A 20212-nucleotide genomic window follows, 5' to 3' on the forward strand; every position below is an offset into this window, starting at 1 on the left:
GAGACAGACATGTCACCTTTGACCTAGACAGCCTCGCTTTGACTCGTGTTAGCACCAGTATACCCGAGTAGATGACAGAGAGCGATGAATTCTATTATACTTTGGCGCCTTTTGTGAATAAAATTCTGTCTGTGTCCCCGTATTAAAACAGTGGGACTGTGACAGGAGGCGACCATAGCCGTCATATTATAGTGCCGATGAGTGGCATGTCATGATGTAGCATATGTTCATTATTACACTGAGAGACTCATCGCGCATAAACATGGGTTATTAACGTTGTGGCGCTATGTATCCTGACATCGCCATAGGCAGGATATTACCTTGTCGCCTTCATATCCGGTGAAGGATGAGCGGCCTTAATTGGAAGTGATCTTCATACCTGGCGGAAGTGATCTACTATCTACTAGATCTATTTCTGTCTGCAGAGGTCTTCAAGACAGCTAGTAATGGGAATCATAGTAAAATGGAAGCTAGCTTAAAAAGCTCATCACAGAAGTCTTTGACACGTTTTTCATGGGTAGAAAAAATATCTATAAATTGGCAGACTTTGAAATGACATTGACCCATGCGCAAAAATGGTCCCTATATATAGAATGGAATGTCATTGAAAAGATTAAACAACAAGACCTGTGTAAACAGTACACGTATTAGCCAGTATGACATGTTATCGGTAACAGGTGGGATATTGCTGCAGTAAGATTTGCCCTGTGGACATCAGACTGGTGGACTTTATTCCAGCAGTACATGAGTAAACATGACGTCATTATCAGGCGAGAACACAGGTCATTTTTCCCTCCCGCCGAACAAGGTATGATGCAAATCATTCTTTCACCTGTTCTAGAGGCTAGGCTTACGAAAAAGAGCTATGAAGACGTTGATTGTGAGTTCAGACATGTTTGCCAAGTACCACCTATTTTAATACACCCGTCACCCAGATCACTACAACATCCGAGTACATCATGTGTAAACCAAATCATTTATAAAACATGTCTACCTGTACATTACCTGTAATTAAGGATAAGGTGGTTACGGTGTTATATACATGGAACACGTCCAGGTAAACTGTCGTTATTTTGGGGAGTACCTAAACGTACACACATGTATATATTTTGTAGATCAAGCAAATATCTGCATTTAAGTTTGGAAGTGAACAATAAAGTATGCTGTAGGCTGGTGTGCTTTGATTACCGAGCTGGCAGGACTAAGGTCATATCCATAACTTAAGCTAGGGGCTAGGGGATGGATGTGATTGTGCAAAGTTGATGCACCCCATAGCGTAACCGTGTAATTAATTGTTAAATGATTGCACAATCACATACTAGTAGTCGTAACATCATCAACATTATGTATATATGTAATTGGTGCTGACAACCATTTTTGTTTCACTGATTGTGATCTCGTGTAATCGTTGAATGAAAGTGCCCCCAATGACCAGTGGTGATTTTACAGCATATCAACCAATAGAAGCGTAGGAAGACGAATTCGAACACCACAGCCAAGGGACGACTAAAATGGATAGCCGTGTACAATTGACGTCACCTAGCGGATGGAGGCGGCACAGCACAGCATGGGGCATGGGTAATCCACTCAGGTGAGAATTTTAAGGTATTACTTTACGAGGGGTACTTAGAATTGTATGTTGTCACTTGTAGGTGTTATATATTATATTATATTATATTATATCATATTATATTATATCATATCATATTATATTATATCATATCATATCATATCATATCATATCATATCATATCATATCATATCATATCATATCATATCATATCATATCATATCATATCATATCATATCATATCATATTATATTATATTATATTATATTATATTATATTATATTATACAGATGTGAGTACGAATATAAGATAACTGTCTGAAGAAAAAAATGACACCACAAGAAATTGAAGTAACAATTTTAAACAATTTTGAAAAACTTGCAGTGTGCTTGGCGGGATGTTGATGCTGATGGGACTGGTGGAGTTCGGACAAGTCGGAGTCCGGGGAGGGCTGATGGAAAACGTCACAGCTTTCATGGTCAGTTTGGAAGTTGTTTATATCTTGTAAAGGTTCTGCATCGTAGTGAAGATGGCACATTTATTTTCCAATGTTGTATGATATACCAGCTAGCGATCATGTCAGGACATGTCAAAATTTACAATTCCTTTCCTCCCAGAGTATGGCTAATGCTGTCTTTTCTATGGTGATCTCTGGGGCTGGTAAACTCACATGGGTAAGTCATCGTTTCAGGTCAATATCCAGATTAAATTTAATGTTGTAAAAGTTATGACTATTTCTGTATCCCAGTATCTATACAGCTCTCACATTTGATATCGCAACGGTGTGTGGTCGGTGACCAATATGTCAAAATATTTTTCTTTCCTCAGTACACGACTTTCCAGCTCCTGTGCGTCCTGTCTTTGTTACTGGATGTCGTGTTTGGAGTACTCATCTTCGTTTTACCTGTAAGAACTCATGTACCGGTTACTGGGGGGGAAATCTGCGCGTTCCCTGGGTATGTGCGTTCACGTGTGTGTGCGTATACGTTTGAATCTGCGCCAGGAACGTCGACGATTGCACCATATATACAAAAGCGCCGCCTCGCGACATATATTGACGATAACAAAAGTACAGCCTGTCATGTTTGACATGGAGCTATCTGACTACATCTCGTTTTTCCTTTTTTAATTGAAATTCTAAAATTCCCATTGAATAATGTAGTAATTGTTTACCTGTATTCTCGTAGGAAGAGAAGAAGAGTCTTCTGACGTCTTTCCCCAGAGATACCCTGGTCTTCATTGCTGTGGAGTTCATCACCAAGGCCGCCATCTTATTTTTCAGTATAAGAATTAGCCGCCAACCTCAGATGGTATGTTTAGACGAGCGCGGATGGTGCATATGTATAGCATCTCTTTCCGTCCTTGTTTAACTATACATGGTAAGGACGCCTTTTTCCAAGTTACATGGTAAAGACTAGTCCGGATTCCGGATGATGCAGCACAGCACGAATTAAGACCGCTTCTTGGCACAACCACCTCCGTCAAATCATAGACATGCAAAGTAAGAATATTAACATATTATACAGACATGCTGCCACCTTGTCATTGGTCAAGCCAATAATTCCCTAGCTCAACTAGCTGTCATTGGTTGACCTTCTAATTGTGACAGACAGTCATGCTCGGTATATCTGTTTGGTCTGAAAACCGCCTAGGGTGCCACCTGTTGAACAGTATTTGAAGTCCAGGATGGCACCGTAGAATAGCTATCGCATCGAAAATTCAGTCATATACTCGTTACTTAAAATCTATAACAACTAAACATTGTAACTTTAGCATGAAGTCTTGTCGTTTCAGAAAAGGTCTATATCATCGCCTAGAATAGGCTGGGATGAACTGGAGAGATTCCAACGGTATTCTGCACCAAATGTCAATCGGACGAAAAGAGACGCGGCTTTACATTTGACATCCGAGGAGGAGGACCGACCGGGGGATGAGGGTGAGAAATGTTTCGTTTGAAACGCCACTCTGTTTATGAATGTAATAGACTCATCCTATGGACTGGCCCACCTCCGTCAAATTAGAGACATGCGAAATAAAAACAGTCGAAAGCAAATATTTGCAGCCACTCTCTCATTGGTCGAACCAGCAATTGCCATGCTACCATTGGTTGGACTGCTAATTGTGATGGGCAGTCAGTCTATTTATGAATATGTCACAACTATGACATTAAGCCGTGTACTCCAATAAGATTAAGTAATAAAGTCAACACTGATTTTTCTACATCACAGAATACGTTTTGCTGCTTACTGAGACCAGCACATCGGAAGTGACGTCAAACGGCAACATTCACCAAGGAAACAACGACCTGTGCGCATGTGCAGATGGGGATATCTGGGTTCCGAGACAGCCCAGAAAAAAGACGCAAAAAAACAACCAGAATCACAGTTGGAACAGTTATGTTGGGCTCAGGGAAATGAAGAAATCGCACAGGGACTATACAAGAGTGCGTTTCGCAGACAATATAGGTGAAAGTGAAACAAGTGTCGTTTAATATTTGAATAACCAGGAGGTCACATGACACAACTTGCATGCTTACCGCCATGCAACACGACAATACATAAACAAACAGCCAGAAGGAGGTGAACGTCCGGATTTATTTTAATAGTGGAATCAAAATTACGATTTTGACAGTAGATAGAGGGCGCTACGTAACTTCATCCGGGTGTTTGCACATATTCAGCTGAACAATTGTCCCTGTGCCTTTTGGGAGTTGTCCTTCCACACATGCTCGTACAGCAGTCCCTGATTGGATACCACAGACCATGACGCAGGTACGACCGTTACTCTCGGTCACAATGTCAACGGCAGACTTGAGTTTCAAAGCAATCCCTCCAGTGACATCATGTGCCTGTGAAGACGTTGCTATGGAAACATGTAGTTTTCCATCTTGATCAACTTGAATTTCTGGAATGAGTTGAGCACCTGCTAGTCGGAGAAAATTGAAAAAAAAAAGAATGAGCGAAAATAAAATTGAACAATCGACAATGTAGCACGCTTTTGCTTCTTTTTGTTTTGTCCCTTAACCTTCAACCCTCAACTGCATAGATGTGTTAAGTGTAAGAAAAATCATTGACGTGAACACCGTGACTAACAAGTTACCGTACCTGGCTGTTCGGGCGGCCTGTCATAGATCCCGGCCACGTCGGTGAGAAACACGACCCGCGGGGGGTGGAACACGCCACAAAGGTGCTGAAACGTACGGATAAAATCTACGTCAGGAAACAGCCACACAAATCATAAGCGATAAAAATCAAAGTTCATGACCGTTAGTTCCGACAAGGACATTAGTCCAGACCTTGATGATGGTGTCCCCACTGAGGATGGTGCAGCCTCGTCTTCGATCTAGGACAGCATCGCCGTGCATGACGGGAACGAAACCCTCCAGGAGCATGTCCCGGATGTTGTCAGTGTCTGCCTTCACCACAGACGCGTCATCCGTAACCCATGACGACAACGGCTGATCGGAAAAAGAATATTTTGATGAACGCAAGGAAAAGAGACAGACCATATTCCTTATTGAAACACTGCATATCTAGGGAAAAGTCCGTAGCCAAATGAAGGATAAAGGCAATCATGATGATGATAAAGTACACTTTTATTTACACGTATACACTGTATGTGTATTACAAATATGCTCCGTGAAATAAAGCAATAAAAAGGTAGAAAGAACTTACTGACACACCAACTGCGGGGATGCCACGTCCGACAAACTCTTCCGTTATTAGATGTAAAAGCTGGAATTCGAAATATACCCTAGTAAGTTGGGCATTGTGTACGGTATAGCACTGAATGATAGAAGATGTTTTAAAAAGAGCACGTCCTTTTCATAATCTTCAAATTACAATGAAAGAACATATACGGACAACTTTGAGGGCAATAAACCAGTCCCTTAGTCCGGCCATCTCCGTAATAAATATATAAAATGGAAAATAAAACATAAAATAAAATATGCAAATATTCGACGAACATGTAGCCGCAATCTCATTGGTTATCCCAATAATTGACCCTCTCTCATTGGTTGAACGGCTAATCGTGGTAGCCAGGATCAGGCCAGGCAGAGTAGAGAACCAGGTGTACCGGTTGCCACTTGGCACGCATGCTGTACGTGCCAAGTGGCAGCCGGAACCGAAACACAGCCAACCCGTACCTTGGTGACAGACTGTCGTGTTCTGCAGAAGCCCAGTTTCACAGTCTGGACCTCTGCAGCGGTCTCCTTGTCACGGTATCCCCACACGACGCCGTGTTCCCTCGCCTGGAAATGCCCGAAAGACCTGCGCCAAAAGTAGAGATAGCGGTAGTTAGACAGTATTCTAAACTGATCTTTTAGTTGCCTACTATGCCAGTCACTTCACCGGACTCAGATTCACCCCTTTTCGACATGCAAGCAAAGTTAAGGCTGTCTTCTTCGACCCCGAAGGATTAAGAAGAAGAAGAAGAAGAAGGAAAAGAAGGAGGATATATGTTTTATTGAAACCTGTAAGAGACAGCTAAGGTTCCATTGTCCAACTTGGCGAAGAGAGCTTTGAAAAAAGTTTGAAAGTGGTTTAAATCCAATACCCTTCACTCAAAGGCAAAAGGCTACCGTAAAGACGGTTGCAGGTATGGAAAGTGAATTCGGATGTGGGAATGTTGCACTGGTTGGCGGCGAATATCGACCACATGTAACGTTAGTTGTGCCCGAGTTATCAGTATACATGTTTTGCACGTGTAAAACAAAGATGAGTGAGCAAATGATGACGTACTTATTTATCTTAATCTAGATCTGTTGCCATCGTCTCCGGAAGAGGAACAACTCTAGGGACATGACTAAAGGTCATGAAACGAGTAACAACACGGAAGAATGCCAAACAGTCGTCTGGTGCGCCAGGACGTGAGTCGGAGGGAAGACTGTTTACTCAGACATGGACCAGGGAAGGTGCAGAAGGTCAGACGACTTTCCCTGTCAGAAGTCCTGGAGGGATTGGCAGCTGTTGGGAAGAGATGCCAGGATTATTCGGACATTGACTTGCGACTTTAGTTGGGAGCAAGGTCAAGGTAATTTATTACAGAACCCAGGTAACATGAGGGAAAGGGAGGGAGGGTAGGTAAGACTACCTGTTGTATAAGTACATGTAAAGACATATTATTAGGAAAACCCAAATTTCCTCAGTCCACATTTCTCCCTGACACGACATGTCAATTGGAAAAATACTGATGAATGCAAAATGATTGGTTTGTGGAAAGTTTGATTAAACCTTTTGGCGGAAAAATTATCTTTTTTATCTTTCTTAACTTAAAAGTACAACGGCTCCTAAGATGTGTGTGCGTGTGTGAGTGCGTGCGTGTGCGTGCGGGCGTGTGTATAAATTATGTATTTGTGTGCGCGTGTTTGTGTGCGCGTGTTGATGGAATATATTACCATTGCCATCCCTGAGCTCTTAGAATTTACTCTTTTGTTTCTCATATCCTCCTACGTTACAAAGAAGACCCAAGGACCCAAGACTCATCCCTCCCTCCCCCGGGTCGGTGACTACCATGTGAATGCCGTGGGCTGTATCTGGCGTGCGTGGACCCGGAGATACCGGGTACATGAGTGTTGACACGTCTCAGGTCATGTCAGCTGTGTACGGCCGCGGGGCAGCACGCCGCCAGAATCCCAACTATGGCAACATGGCGCCCTGCTAATCTCCAAGTAGACGTCGGGAGGGTAGATTTAACATTTTCTGCCTGCCCTGCCTATATATGTGTCACGTGTCTGCAAAAAGGGCACACCAAAATGTTACGGTGTTTCCTATCAAAATCTCCTAGGATATATGCGCCATGTTATTCACAAGGATATGTAATCATTCTACGGTTCGCTTACGCACAGGACGTTCTTTTATTTTATTATCATTCATGGATGACTACATAGTTGTATCATTTCTATGAACGTCAACCAGATTCTCGGATATCCTCCTGACTGGAAAAGTACCATCTTTTTTACCGGACCGATGAGTCAACGCAACAGGTGCAGCCGTCTGCTGGTCACGTGACACGTGATGACTGACACTGCCCCTGAAGTAATGAACCTGAAGGATGATTGAATCAGAATGGGCGCTTCTGATTGGTCGTTTGAAAAAAGAAGGAACATCCTCAGATGACGTCACTTCCTGTTGCAGAAGCTTGGCATAACCTGGCAGCGAGGGGCCTCAGTTGCCAGTCCAATGAACAGCGTTGCTAGGGAAGCTGCCAGACGACACTTCCACTCCAACTCGTGCATTAGATTGAGGCAGAAGTCAACGGACAACAACTACACAAAAGCGGGACTGATTTCAGCGCTCGTCGTTAGATCTGAATAGAAAGATGGAAATCTACGGACTGAAAACGGTGAGTAGACGATCTTAACCTTAAGTCAGTTTTTACCGTGAGTATTTGGCTAGCCCGTTGCTTTTGTCCGCCTCACTGGCTATATGTAGGTTCGGCTTTAGTTGTATGTCATGGTGTAAAACTGGTGTTCGCGTTACCCCATTGCCCAACATCCCACAGTAACCAAGAACATGTGCGGGATATGATACGGGCAACGTCAGTTTTAAAATCGCAAACCAATGATGTTGTATTCTAAAAGTAAGCCATTTCTAAAAATAAGATGTGTACATGTGCCTGCATCACCCGATACTTTATTTTCATTGGCCATAAAGTATTCGCGGATACATCGCACAAATCGGATACGAACATAGCGTTACATTGATCTATATACTCCATATGTACATGCTGCCCCACTGTAGACAAGAAACAAGTGGATTTGGCGGAATACGGAAATGAAAGACGCTTAAGATTTGAAGACTGGGGAAAACAGAGCTCGAGTCTGGAATTATTGGCAACGCCAACGAATGAAAATACGCACAGCAAACAGAGTCCAAATGACATTGGTATTGATTCCAAGACAAGTAGGAAAACACGCTGTTTACGAACAAAACATGCCGTAATAAACAAAACTGAATTGAACTTATCCAACACGCTTAAAAGGAATAGACTATACAGAAAATAACAACCTGTGGCACAGCCTGTGGAATAATGAAAATGTGTCGACAACCTCTTTCATTTACTTCAAACGTTTCCAACTAAGTAATGAAAACGGCATGTGAAAATGTAACACTCCAAATTCTGCAATACGATGGCTTTCATCTGTTACGAATATTGTTTTATTTTGTCTTTAAGAATATCAAGAATATCAAACTAATTCAATGTACACGCTAAAACAATAATCAGGATCAGAATTAGGAGTCTTGATGTTAAATGAAAAACGACATTTTTATCTCAAGCAACTATCGGGAAAATTCCAGTCTTCTATCTCCGGCACCGGGATAGTCAGATAGTGGGTGTCCCGGCCCACATTGAGTAGACTTAGAACAACGGAGAACTAGTACCTATATTAGGTTGTCCACGGTGGTTCATGCTCCTGGTATGGTACAATCCCTACGGACCGCGCACGGTTTTGTCAATGGATAAATACACGAGGTCGGAAACCAAACAAGGGCAGCAGCGCCGTGGGGATGATGTAGTAGCTGATAGGAGTGGCGTAAACAAGTCTTAACGAAGGGATGACATTGTAGGGGTGCCCCGTACGTCTCATTCAGGGACGGGCAGTCATTGACAGTTTGCACGTGCTGGAAACACAGTTAAGTTTAAGTCAAGAGCTTGCAATTGGATTATCGTAGAGACTTTGATGGCAAGCATGCGCATGGCACGTCACATTGAACACATCCTTGTGGCTAATTTGCATGATTTAAAGAATAATTACGTTAATGAAGGTTAGACATCCAGGTAAACGATACTCATAGACATTTCAAACTCTCCGGACGTTTTGAGTGACGTCCATCACAATTCGTCTACGTCAAGCACTAAGCCGTGAACTGGTAGAACTTGTCAACATTAGTTGAACATGGCAACGTATGGCATGAACTGTAGAGTTGTACGCGAAGCCCTCCCTTCCGGTTTAAGGCGATTTAACTTAAGGCAGGTCTAGGTTGGAGATGGACTCGCATAGTCATCATAAACGACGCTGTTTCTTCGGGTAGTTCCTATCAGCACTGAACAAGAAGTATATCCTTCACAGACTGTCTTTTGTTCAGAGAAAGCCACACTCCTGTATTCACTACGCGCGATTTCACCTCCTCAGGACAAACTTGTCGGGCCTGGGCAAATTAATGTTGTGTTTTCTTCCAATCAATTACCGTCAAAAATTAGAGTCGGTAAGTACTAGGGATTCTCCACGTTAGATTTTGGTCTAAGCACGACATAATGTACAACTGAAACGCATTAGGACACTGTTATTTTCAACATAATACTTAAGCTATACAGAACACATTGCACAAGCACAGGTAAATACATAAACTGATAAACAAAGAAGTATGAAGTTCACTACACATTCTACGATTCTACAATCAGAACGAAAATTTCATGTTTCCTGTAAACAGTCGACCCCCCGAAAAGGCTAGGGTTGGGAGGTTTTTGCTAGAGTTGGTCGGGATACCGGAAACACAATTTTTCCCTTAGTGCCTCCCAAAGGTGAAAGGACGCCCGCCTCCCCTTGTGGGGTCCGTGCGCCGTTTGCCGCCCTGGATGAGTCGCCGACCCGGTACAAACTGGGTCACATTTTAGTGAAGTTGACACATAAAGGCGACAGTGTGCGACTAAAAACATGTTTTGTATCCCAGCGTTTTACAGGGGCGTAACTCCGCCATAGCTACCACTGTCGGCACTGTATTGGAATACTATCAAGCTAACATGCACGTACATACAAGCTCCTGTTCTTGCAGAAGTTTGAGAGTAAACATTTCGCCTAAAACTGATTTTATAGTAGCTAGTGGTAACAAAAATCAAACTTTGTCAGTTGTTACAATTGTGAAAGTTGCATCATGTATTAAAATACTTTTCCATTTCAAGTATGTCTATGATGTTCACAAACAATTACTAGTATTAGGTAGCTGGGATCATAAAACCTCCACTATAAAACAATAGGCCCAGCTGTCCATAGTGCTGTAAATACTAAGTTTCCATGATCAAGTCGCCCATATTCCCTACAATCTAGTAAAGACATACATGTATCTGTCTATTTCACGTTCAATGTATTTTATGAGCCTACTCCGTAAGTCACGATGCTATTAGCGTTCATATCGACACCACCTGCCATATTGTACCTCTGACAGTGCGGGGATCATTTGTCAAACCCAGAAAGATATGTCGGACTGTTTAATAAAAAGAAGAGGTCGAACATTGAACAATGGTAAACTATTTCTCTCCCCAAACAGCAGCCTTAAAATGGGCAGCGTAATCACCTTGATGTATTCCTTATAGTTTCCAATATCATGAAATCCCGAACTTCCTCTAACCAGTTTTGGGCAGGTATTATAGAAGCTGTTATGACATGTGTGGGCGTTATTACACATATTCAGCGATGGGCTGTTTCCATCAAACTCTCCCATCCCACGTGTTTCTATAAGTGCCCGTACTGCATGATTTCCGCAGCAAATAAAACAGAGCGAAGATGAAAACATCTCCACGCGGGGGGGCGACGTCCGGAAAGATGTAATACATGACTTAATCTTTCCTTTGACCGAAAAGGTTTTTGAAAATTCAACATTTCAGACGTTAATCCATCCCGAGCAAAACAAATTTCTTCTCGGTTGAAGAAATCGCTGGCTATGCAGCAATCGTTCTAGGGGGTAAAAGGCCAATTTTGTCCATTTGACCGGAGCCTTTGACAATATTGCGGACTGGTTCGGTAATTTGACTAACGCTAGCATATCGGTGCCCTCTCGTTAACTGGGGAGTCTTGGTCATGTGGCTTTGAAAGGCGCGTTTTTCTTCCTGGGGGGCCACAATACGCCCTTGTCATATAACTCATGTTGAGGTCTTCGGGATTAGAGTGTCTCTTGTGAGGAAAGAGGAAAACAGTAAATCGACCTTGACTTATACTGTGAAGTCACAATCTGTGCCTCCACCGCCCACGTTGTAAGAAAAGTTCACCTCTTCAAGATCTAGTTCTCACCAGTCTAGCCGAGGAGTTTCTATGTGAGGAACTTTTCCTGTTTACTCAAAGACGTTTGCTGGTGCAACTGAACGATGTCCCCGTTTCTCTCCCAGGTGTTAATGTCTGCTCTGCTGACACTAGTCCTCGCCTCCACCTCCACCGGCTTCAAGCAATTCACCATCGACGACGTGGAGGACTGTGCGGTGGATTTTAAGGGACGACTACTACGTCGCTTCCGGCCGTACTTCAAACCGAAACGGTCCCTGAAGCCCTTCAAGGCGTGGCGCAGCTCCTTCGGGCTGGGGTTCGGGGAGGGTTCTGGTGGGTGCCCGTCTATCCAGCGGCCGGCCTCGCGGTTTGTGGAGGAGCGGGACCCGTACACGGGACAGCCGCTGGAGATCGTCAGGTGTGTGGTGTTCCTGGGCAAGATCTACGAGCAGAAGATTCACGAGGTCACGTGTCTCAGCGAGGGGCTGCCATGCAGGTAAGGGCACTACGCACTAGTACATTGTAAACTTTCAAAGTTTCTGAATGACCTGTGCCACTACCTTTCGATTAAGGGGTACTTTATTTTCGGCGTTTTCTACGATTCTATTTTTCCCTATTTTCTTTCATTTACAATCGCGACCACTACTTAGGAAAGATATAGAACCGTAGAAAATGCCATCCGAATGTGCGAGAGTAGTACTGTTCAAGCAAGTCGATATCAGACACTTGTCAACGTCAACAACAGTTGATTGTGCAATTTCAAAGTGAGGCCCGAAACCATTCAAACTTTAATGTCAAGGACTAAAGGACCTTGAACTCTACCAGTGGGAAAACAAGGGGTGATGACACTTTCTGGAACAGCCCAGTCATCCTCAGTACAAGCAGGTTACGGCATCCTAAATGCTAGGAGGTATCAATCCTCAGTTGCTAAATTTAAGCCAGTATGCCAGTCACTGATCGGAACTGAAATGTAGGCTAGGTCTGAGCTATGTATGAATGGTGCAACACTTCGTGAAGATCGAGGTCAATAATGCGTTCAATCCTCATAGTCTACATTGTGAGGAAAACGTCTAACTTCATTCTGACCATTTTCAGATGGAATCCACATCATTCCAGCGGCTCCGGAGACCTCAGCACATGCGCACAGCTGTCCGTTATCAAGGATGCCGTGCTGACCAATGGCAGGCGGTTTTTCGTCCGACCAATCAGAGTGAAGTCGTGCTGCCAATGCCGTGCTAAGATGTGGCCTTACGCCCTGAACATCAAGAGATTCCAGTATTCATGACTAGCTAGACGACTGATTGAGACCTAAACCACTGGAGCTTTCTGTCCCGATCGCCATGATGTTGGGAAAAGTTTCACGCGATGTTTTAAGTTAAAACGTTGCCAGTTCATGTGTCATTTTGAGGATCTTTGGCGGCTGCAAATGCAACAAAGTGTCTTTAAAAAAACCCTACGTTGACATCTTTGGTTTGAATTATTCATTAGACGCCGAGTCCTCATTTATGGGACGTTCTGTAATTTTTGTACGAGAAACAAAACACAGAGTGTCCAAAAACGGCACAGAAATGACGTCGAAAGTTTAATATCACCGACGTCGCCATGGTACCGAGTTCCATGAAGAACATAGAAAAACGATATTACAAAAAAAATATACACAAAAGTTAAGTCAGTCAAACTTTGTTGGCATTCTTAAAAGAAACACACTCTCAACCTGTCCAAAAAATTTGCAGCAAATTTAAAAGCAGCCAAAGGCTCCATCAATTTTCACTATCAAGCTCAAATGAGACCTATTCTGACACGCTTATAGTATACTCCAAGGGGCTTAAAATCCTTTGAGACTCCATCGGGCATTTATATTATGTTTTAGAATTCGAACTCTTCATAAACTTTTTATTTTTGCATTGATCTAATATCAGTTAAAACTTGGAATCTCTAGAGTCGGACCGCTTTCAGCTGAAGGATGTCTACATGCATGATGCGATGTACTTATTTTAGTATCATAAAAACATATGGAAGGAAAGCAAAGACGTGCCCGTACATGTGGAGGATTATTGCGAGTAGCGTGCCAAGAACTACAGACGAAAGTACAGCTGACATCAGGACTATTTGAAACATTGGACATTGGATCGAGGAGGCGCAGTAGCAGTTGAAGCCTAGAAATAGTCCTCGGGTGGCATCCGTCTGGTATGTTATGGAATAGGCGACCCATGGAGCATATCGTAAGCCCGATTTAGAAGGGAAAATTCCAATTTAATGAGGATATTTCTGAGTAGCCGGAGGCACATGCCTTGAATGATCTAAAAGAGGCTCACTCTCTAGACAAAGGTCATTGCAGGTTGTGTTTCCAAAACAGTACAAGATTTATAGATGTGCTGCGGCTAGAAGTTTGGGTGCCAAGTTGGTGAGGGAGCAAATATGGCTAGGTAACTCAGAGGAGTCGCGAAATATCGACCCATGGCCTTGTAGAGCAAAACGCTCACCACTAAGAATACCCACAAAAGCAAAAACAAACAAACAAACAAACAGTTGTCATGATATTCCTGTTGTTCGACAGAGAAAAATGCAGTGACACTCACGAGAGGGCGAATGAAACACCATCATTCCAATTTTGGTGAGAAATCAAAAGAACTGGCCTATCTTAAATCCTGCCATGAGTCACCAAGTCTTGATTAAGCTACCTATCATCGAGTCAGTGCATTCGCCGTCTTGTGGAACACTTGTGGGGGCGTGTATGATTCTTGCATGTGCGGACTGTACTGTAGAAAAGCGAAGATGTATGATGTCATCATGTCACAGCCTACTTCAAAATTGGACGGCATCAAAATCTTACGACGGCCTACAGCAGATGCGCCATTAGCAGGAAAACCAATTTTATCTTGTAGGTTGTTCATGTTGTTGCAAGAAAAGTCCAGCTTTCCTTCAGCAAACATCACTTCACAGACTAGCTGGAATCTCCATCACCACATAGGAGGCTAGATGAAAAGGTGGATAAAAAGGGGCCGTGGAAGGCGATTGACCTGCACGGCAACTAGTGTATAAGATTGTTTGACGTCGGAGAGTGTGTCATAGTCCGATGTGATACGTAAGTGTAAATCAATGCCTTGCCAACTTTCAATCGGACCGTTTGTATCACGAAGGACGTCGACGGTTACTTTTAATATGTGAAAAAAATGGCACATCAGCATGCACAATTATGTTCAAGAAAATTGCTTCCTCTCCTTTCAATGGGACAATATATATAAACTTTGTTGTAGAATACTAGAAGATGTCCTTGTTGTTGCCATTAACGTGTAAACAATATGATGTATCCGGACAAATTGTGTCGAAATTGAGAGCCGGAACTCCTCCATCGCTTTTTGATGGTTGTACTATGCACGATACAGCGTCCAATTGTGCGGCACATATTGGAATTATATGGCAGAGTACAAAACAGACATACGCAGCTAATAAAACAGCGGAAATGACCAAGTGCAAATGGCTTGTCGTTTATTTTACAGCTCCTAAGTGGGACAAAAAAGCTATTGGATATTTTCCTTTGATGTTCTTCGTAGGAAATGGGGGGCACGGGAAGTCTTCTCACGGTAGTTGCTCCCGCCAACGCAAGTGTCCAAGTGTTCACAGAAGTGCGATCTGTCACTACGACTGAGTACGCGTGGGCAGAGCTGGATTTTCGACTTTCTGTTCGACAACATTTCGTCAGTTATATGAAAAGAGGTTAAATGTTACAGGCGTACGCTTCCGAGCAAGAGATGCTAGTATGCTACATGTATTAGGCTGATGTACATGTAGAACAGGTTTGAACTGTCTGATGTAACGTTAGAAGTAAGATATATCATATAACGTTAACGTATGTGGCCCTTGGTAGTAAAAGCATCGTTAGAAAGAGACATGAAGGACTTCAAACAGTCCATAATATAGTCTGTGTGAGAAGTGTTCATTCATAAATTCTTCGCAGTCCAAAGAAATCATATTGATTACGTCACCAAAATGACATAAGTAACATCAGGCTAACCCAGCTCCATGGACGACGATGTAGCGCCCTCTAACTTGTGAGATGATATCTGCAGCAGCCCTGATAGCGTCCAGCCGAGGTGTTTCAAGTGTGTTCTTGTCAGTAACTGCACTCCCACCCAACTTCACAATACACTCCAGGCCTGATAGAAAATGTTTTAGAGAGAATATATGTTGACCATCAACGCCTTAAACCGGAAAATCCTCTAAACCTTCATGATCCCGACATGTCTTCTGACCAAACATGTACATGTGGCCTGACACGAACTGTATTCCGACATGGCAGCTTATGTGTAGCTCAGACAACCAGTTAAATTTAAACGCACGTCGTTCAACCTACGAGCCAACTTAACAGGCTGCTACCATTAAAGAATTACACGTATGTTTGAACCATTACGTCTACAGGAAGATTCACCGCTTACCCGTTCCTGTCTCCGCCATCACCTTTGACCTAGCGAGGATGATACCATTTTATACAGGGGGTTTGTGTTTTTTGTTAAAAAAACATGGGAAGATGCGATATGGGTAATATGAATTATAAATAAGCGTGTATATTATAAATGTCTTAGACTTTCTTGGATCGTGTGTGGGGAATTCATTAAAAGATATTTCAACCAATTTACTCACTAAGGCCATGTTGATTTGATTATATGGATGACATCCTCCGGGAGCCCCAAAACTGATGTGCGCGTGCGAATAAAAAAAAGTTTTGCAAAAAAAAAGTTCTTTTCATTATGAAATCTACGTGGTCATGAGGGTTGAGCAAATGGCACAGAATATGGTTTGGCGAATAATCTAGTCTTCAAGTTCATTTCTTTACAATTTCGTCTTTTTTCGTTTGATTTTGGCATTCTACGACATTGGTATACAAATGTAGTTTTTATTAATTTTTTTTGTAACTTATGGTAAATTTTTGCTCATTTTGCAGCTGTTTTGTACGATTTACAGTATGGTTGAAAACTTTTTTTTTTTGGAAACGGCCGAAAATTCATGCGCGCGCGGATGTCATCCATATAATCAAATCAACATGGCCTAACTAGAAAGGTAACATTTGCAAAGCAAATGCATAATGTTTACCTTCAAACCTTGACACATATATGAAGCAAACTTGTAAGGATGAGGGCAGGAGAGATAACCCATTATTCACTGGTTTAAACTTTTTTTAATAGAAATTTTTCATGGATCTGATCATGGAGGCAAAAATCCATGATCTGATGAAAGTCTTCGTCTTGCACATTCAAACCTTGGCACATGTATGTCATCATACAACTGTGATCCTTGTTGGCAACAGATTTCATCCAAAGATAAAATAATTTCTGCAATATTTCAACCTATCTACTATGCCACAGCTTATGACAAAAAGATACAGCTCATCTTGTAGGCAGTTGAATGATTCAATGATGAAATTTGATACCTACATTGTACACAAGCAATGGTGGCTCAACTCAAATATTTGGTCGCTCTTACCTCAACCTTTGGGATTGACCAAAAATTCAAGGTGAGCTATTGCTTGTGTTGAACAAAAGTATTATATTTCATCATGGAATATATCAACACAGATGAGCTTTCAGGCTACCTATGTGCTCACAAATGGTACACATTATGTACTAATCATTATTGCAAAACCATGTTCACTGTGAGGAATTCTACCTGCTATCAAATTTTGCTCCATTGTCCAACAAATGTTTGGTTGCAAAATATTTTTGGATTCATATGAGGCACGATACTTTTCTTTAACTTCCACAGTAATTAGGTTGCCAAAGTAAGTGGCAAGTTGCACTTCCTCCAGTGGTTCAAACAATGCCTTTCTCCACAGCTGGGTCAGGTTTCTGGGCAGGGTCCAGTCCTAACTGCCTCATCTGTACAGCAACGTCAAACAGGTAGTCATAACATTCACACCTGGGGAAAGGCATGAAACATAAGTCAACTCTCAGTGGAAATATTTGATGTGTGCTCTACATACATGCTTGCTGGTCAGCAAAATTTTATTGTTTTGGTGCCTTTTTTGTCAGAAAATAAGAACTACTTCGTCAAACATGTGTCTCTCCACTTCATCTTATATAAAGCTAATAGTTACTTGCTGTCATAAATTTAATAATTCATTTATCTCGGTGAGAACTTAATTTCATGGTAGAAGGGGAAGTAGTTTTTTCACAGTGTTGCTTGTGGTTAAAACACTTATGTAGAAGTAATACATTGGAATTGCATATTAAAAATGTTATAAATTTGCAGTAGAAAGATTGCCGCAAAAACCAGAGCTAAAACCACCCTGAGCATTTCCAGATCGACAGTATTTTCATTTGGCCTTCATCAAGCAATACTGCAGAATGAGTCACATACAGCTGTCTGCAGACCAATTAAGTTGTGAGAAATATTCAGTATTCAATGACTGCCTAGGAAGGGATATTTCTGTACTAACATGCTCTTTGCCTTCTCCCATGTGTCTCCCCACACATACACCCCGTGTCTCCGCACCAGCACTGCACAGGATTCTGGGTATTCCTCCATGGCACGTGCCATTCGTTCCTGTCAGGGTGGAACAATGTGAAGACTGGAGTACCCATCTGATCATACTTCAATGATCATATTAAATCAGCACAACAAAGAATCATTGTATTCTGTACTTTGCCATCTGAAGCTTACTTCAGCTGTAGAAGATGACTGCTGCATTGTGCTCAGGACTGGCAGCAGCAATCTTGTACCTCATTAACTGTATCCACAGTTTGGTTGCACTAACGGTCTGTGGTAAAGTTGCTACCATCTTACACTGTTCCCTCACCTTGAGATCCCTCTCTTCAGGTGTGTTCTCCACTATGGGTACCACCAACTCATCAAAGTACCTGAGGATGAGGAATATCACAAGTACTGTACTGTAGAAGATGTACAAGGAAAACGGCATCAATGTTTAAAAATTGTTTCAAACAGTCATTATTGCTACCAACTGTAAACACCTTCGTCATTAGAATAGATTAACATTTGGACTTGACCAGATGACATGCTGACCTGTAGTTCCCACCAGACTTTGCCCTTCTAATGCCCTTGATCATCTCCTGATGGGTGATACGGAACTCCTTCCCAGGGTTCAACAGCGTTACCATGACAGCAGCCTTGGAGTGGGTGTGAATGACTGCTCCTGCACCTGCAATAATGATGATCTCATCTAGATGGTGCCAAATAGACTTGAAGCTGCAGTACTAACTATTTTTAAGGTTTACAATAGATCAAAGAACAGGAACTTTTGACTACCTCTCATGGTATAGGCATTCATAAACAGAGGAGTACACTGGCTCTTCTTCAGTTTCTTGCTCGGGGGAGGGCAAAAGATGTCCTCTTCCTCCATAGTAGATACAAACAAGTCTTCAGGCTTAAGGGAAGGAAACCACATTTTTAATGATATTTCACATGCATAGAGACAGGCAAAAAAGGGAACAATTAAATGTGTTACAGTGACATGTGAAATGTCAACAACTTTTCAAGAATCACAGAAAATGAGCATTGTTAAGCACAAAAATAAATACACAAAAGGAAATGAAGTATAACCTGTATGCGTTCCTTCTGGACCCCTGAAGGGGCGATGTAGATTTCATCTCTGTAAGAAAAGCCCTTGGTGAGATGGCTACAAGAATACTCTACAGTTGTCTTTAGAAATTCATCTGCCTACAATATATCAGTACTGGTTACTTTTGTTATGCAGAAGAGAGATGTTACATGAAAAAAAGTTTATTCACCCAAGCTTAATGCTGATCCCCCCTCCAGTTCCAGTGACCCAGCCCAGGTCATAGAACTGTCGCAGTAGTGCAGGAATCAGGTGCCTGGGATGTTCTGGGTCATACTCACTCCAGTTTTGGGGGTGGTCACCACATTTCACACCCTGTTGGTAACAAGAGATATCAAACATAGAATGATAGATGGTAATATTAAGTTGGAAAATCATACTCAAATGCTAATTGCATGTACAGTAAGTCAAGTAAAACCAAGGACATTATACAGGTAATTCGATAACGTGGCTATATACACACCCGGTGTGTATATAAAATCTATTTGTCTTTTATATACACACCCGGTGTGTATATAAAATCTATTTGTCTTTTATATACACACCCGGTGTGTATATAAAATCTATTTGTCTTTTATATACATAACCGGAAAGTTGACATTCGAATGATCTGTCGCCGGTGGGTTATCCAGAGTCACCAAAGAGACCGGGGCGAACCCCGGGTTGGTCTTGGTCTGATAAATGCACGCCAGACCGTGAGGTCGGCGCTTCTTCCGCATGTATTAGCTCTAGAATTACCACAGTTATCCATGTAGGATGTGACGATCAAAGGAACCATAACTGATTTAATGAGCCATTCGCAGTTTCACTGAGACAGTTTAAACTTGCACGTGCATGGCTTAATTGTCTATACTATTACTAAAGTGCGACATTACATCTTCCGTGGTCTACAAAAGAGAAGTCAAACCCTTCAGACATAGTTTTAGACATAGCTATAGTTTCCTAAGATGTATTACATTTTATTATGTAGATTTTGAAGTTATTCTTTACTCTGTTTCAATGTTCTTTTGTTTATGTCACTTGCAATTAGCCTTTGGCAGGAATTCGCAATAAACTTTTCTATTACTAAAAAGAGACACTGACTCCAGGTGTT

At 42.1% G+C, this 20212-nt stretch overlaps 4 protein-coding genes across 5 annotated transcripts in view; 2 read left to right on the forward strand and 2 right to left on the reverse strand.

Moving 5' to 3' along the window:
- The first annotated feature begins 767 nt into the window (after positions 1-767).
- On the forward strand, positions 768-4106 carry LOC109475513. The gene is made up of 8 exons (XM_019776152.1): positions 768-808; positions 1450-1591; positions 1955-2048; positions 2188-2244; positions 2399-2476; positions 2758-2880; positions 3365-3506; positions 3799-4106. Exons 2-8 carry the CDS (start codon positions 1512-1514, stop codon positions 4059-4061), a joined length of 837 nt encoding a protein of 278 aa, XP_019631711.1. The 5' UTR covers positions 768-808; positions 1450-1511; the 3' UTR covers positions 4062-4106.
- LOC109475511 (glutamate 5-kinase-like) lies at positions 4087-16028 on the reverse strand. Of its 2 annotated transcripts, none has more exons than XM_019776147.1 (7): positions 15986-16028; positions 15565-15706; positions 5718-5841; positions 5245-5304; positions 4866-5027; positions 4675-4759; positions 4087-4495 (listed from the first exon to the last, which is right to left on the reverse strand). In XM_019776147.1, exons 1-7 carry the CDS (start codon positions 16002-16004, stop codon positions 4215-4217), a joined length of 873 nt encoding a protein of 290 aa, XP_019631706.1. In that variant the 5' UTR covers positions 16005-16028; the 3' UTR covers positions 4087-4214. The 2 variants fall into 2 exon arrangements, with proteins under 2 accessions (XP_019631706.1, XP_019631707.1); XM_019776148.1 differs by having other exon boundaries at positions 4090-4492.
- On the forward strand, positions 11680-15108 carry LOC109475517. Its single transcript, XM_019776157.1, has 2 exons — positions 11680-12045; positions 12645-15108. Exons 1-2 carry the CDS (start codon positions 11681-11683, stop codon positions 12832-12834), a joined length of 555 nt encoding a protein of 184 aa, XP_019631716.1. The 5' UTR covers position 11680; the 3' UTR covers positions 12835-15108.
- A 685-nt stretch (positions 16029-16713) lies between the features above and the next one.
- Positions 16714-20212, reverse strand: part of LOC109475468 (methylthioribulose-1-phosphate dehydratase-like) — a 5566-nt gene continuing 2067 nt past the window's right edge. The window contains exons 2-8 of the mRNA XM_019776085.1: positions 19292-19434; positions 19104-19152; positions 18810-18927; positions 18567-18702; positions 18343-18403; positions 17983-18089; positions 16714-17462 (exon numbers count right to left, since the gene is read on the reverse strand). Coding sequence (XP_019631644.1) covers positions 17357-17462; positions 17983-18089; positions 18343-18403; positions 18567-18702; positions 18810-18927; positions 19104-19152; positions 19292-19434 — 720 coding nt within the window. The 3' untranslated portion in view covers positions 16714-17356. The remainder of the gene's footprint in view (positions 17463-17982; positions 18090-18342; positions 18404-18566; positions 18703-18809; positions 18928-19103; positions 19153-19291; positions 19435-20212) is intronic.

Source organism: Branchiostoma belcheri, unplaced genomic scaffold (assembly GCF_001625305.1).
Source record: "Branchiostoma belcheri isolate BF01 breed outbred unplaced genomic scaffold, Haploidv18h27 scaffold34, whole genome shotgun sequence".
Lineage (NCBI taxonomy): Eukaryota > Metazoa > Chordata > Leptocardii > Amphioxiformes > Branchiostomatidae > Branchiostoma > Branchiostoma belcheri.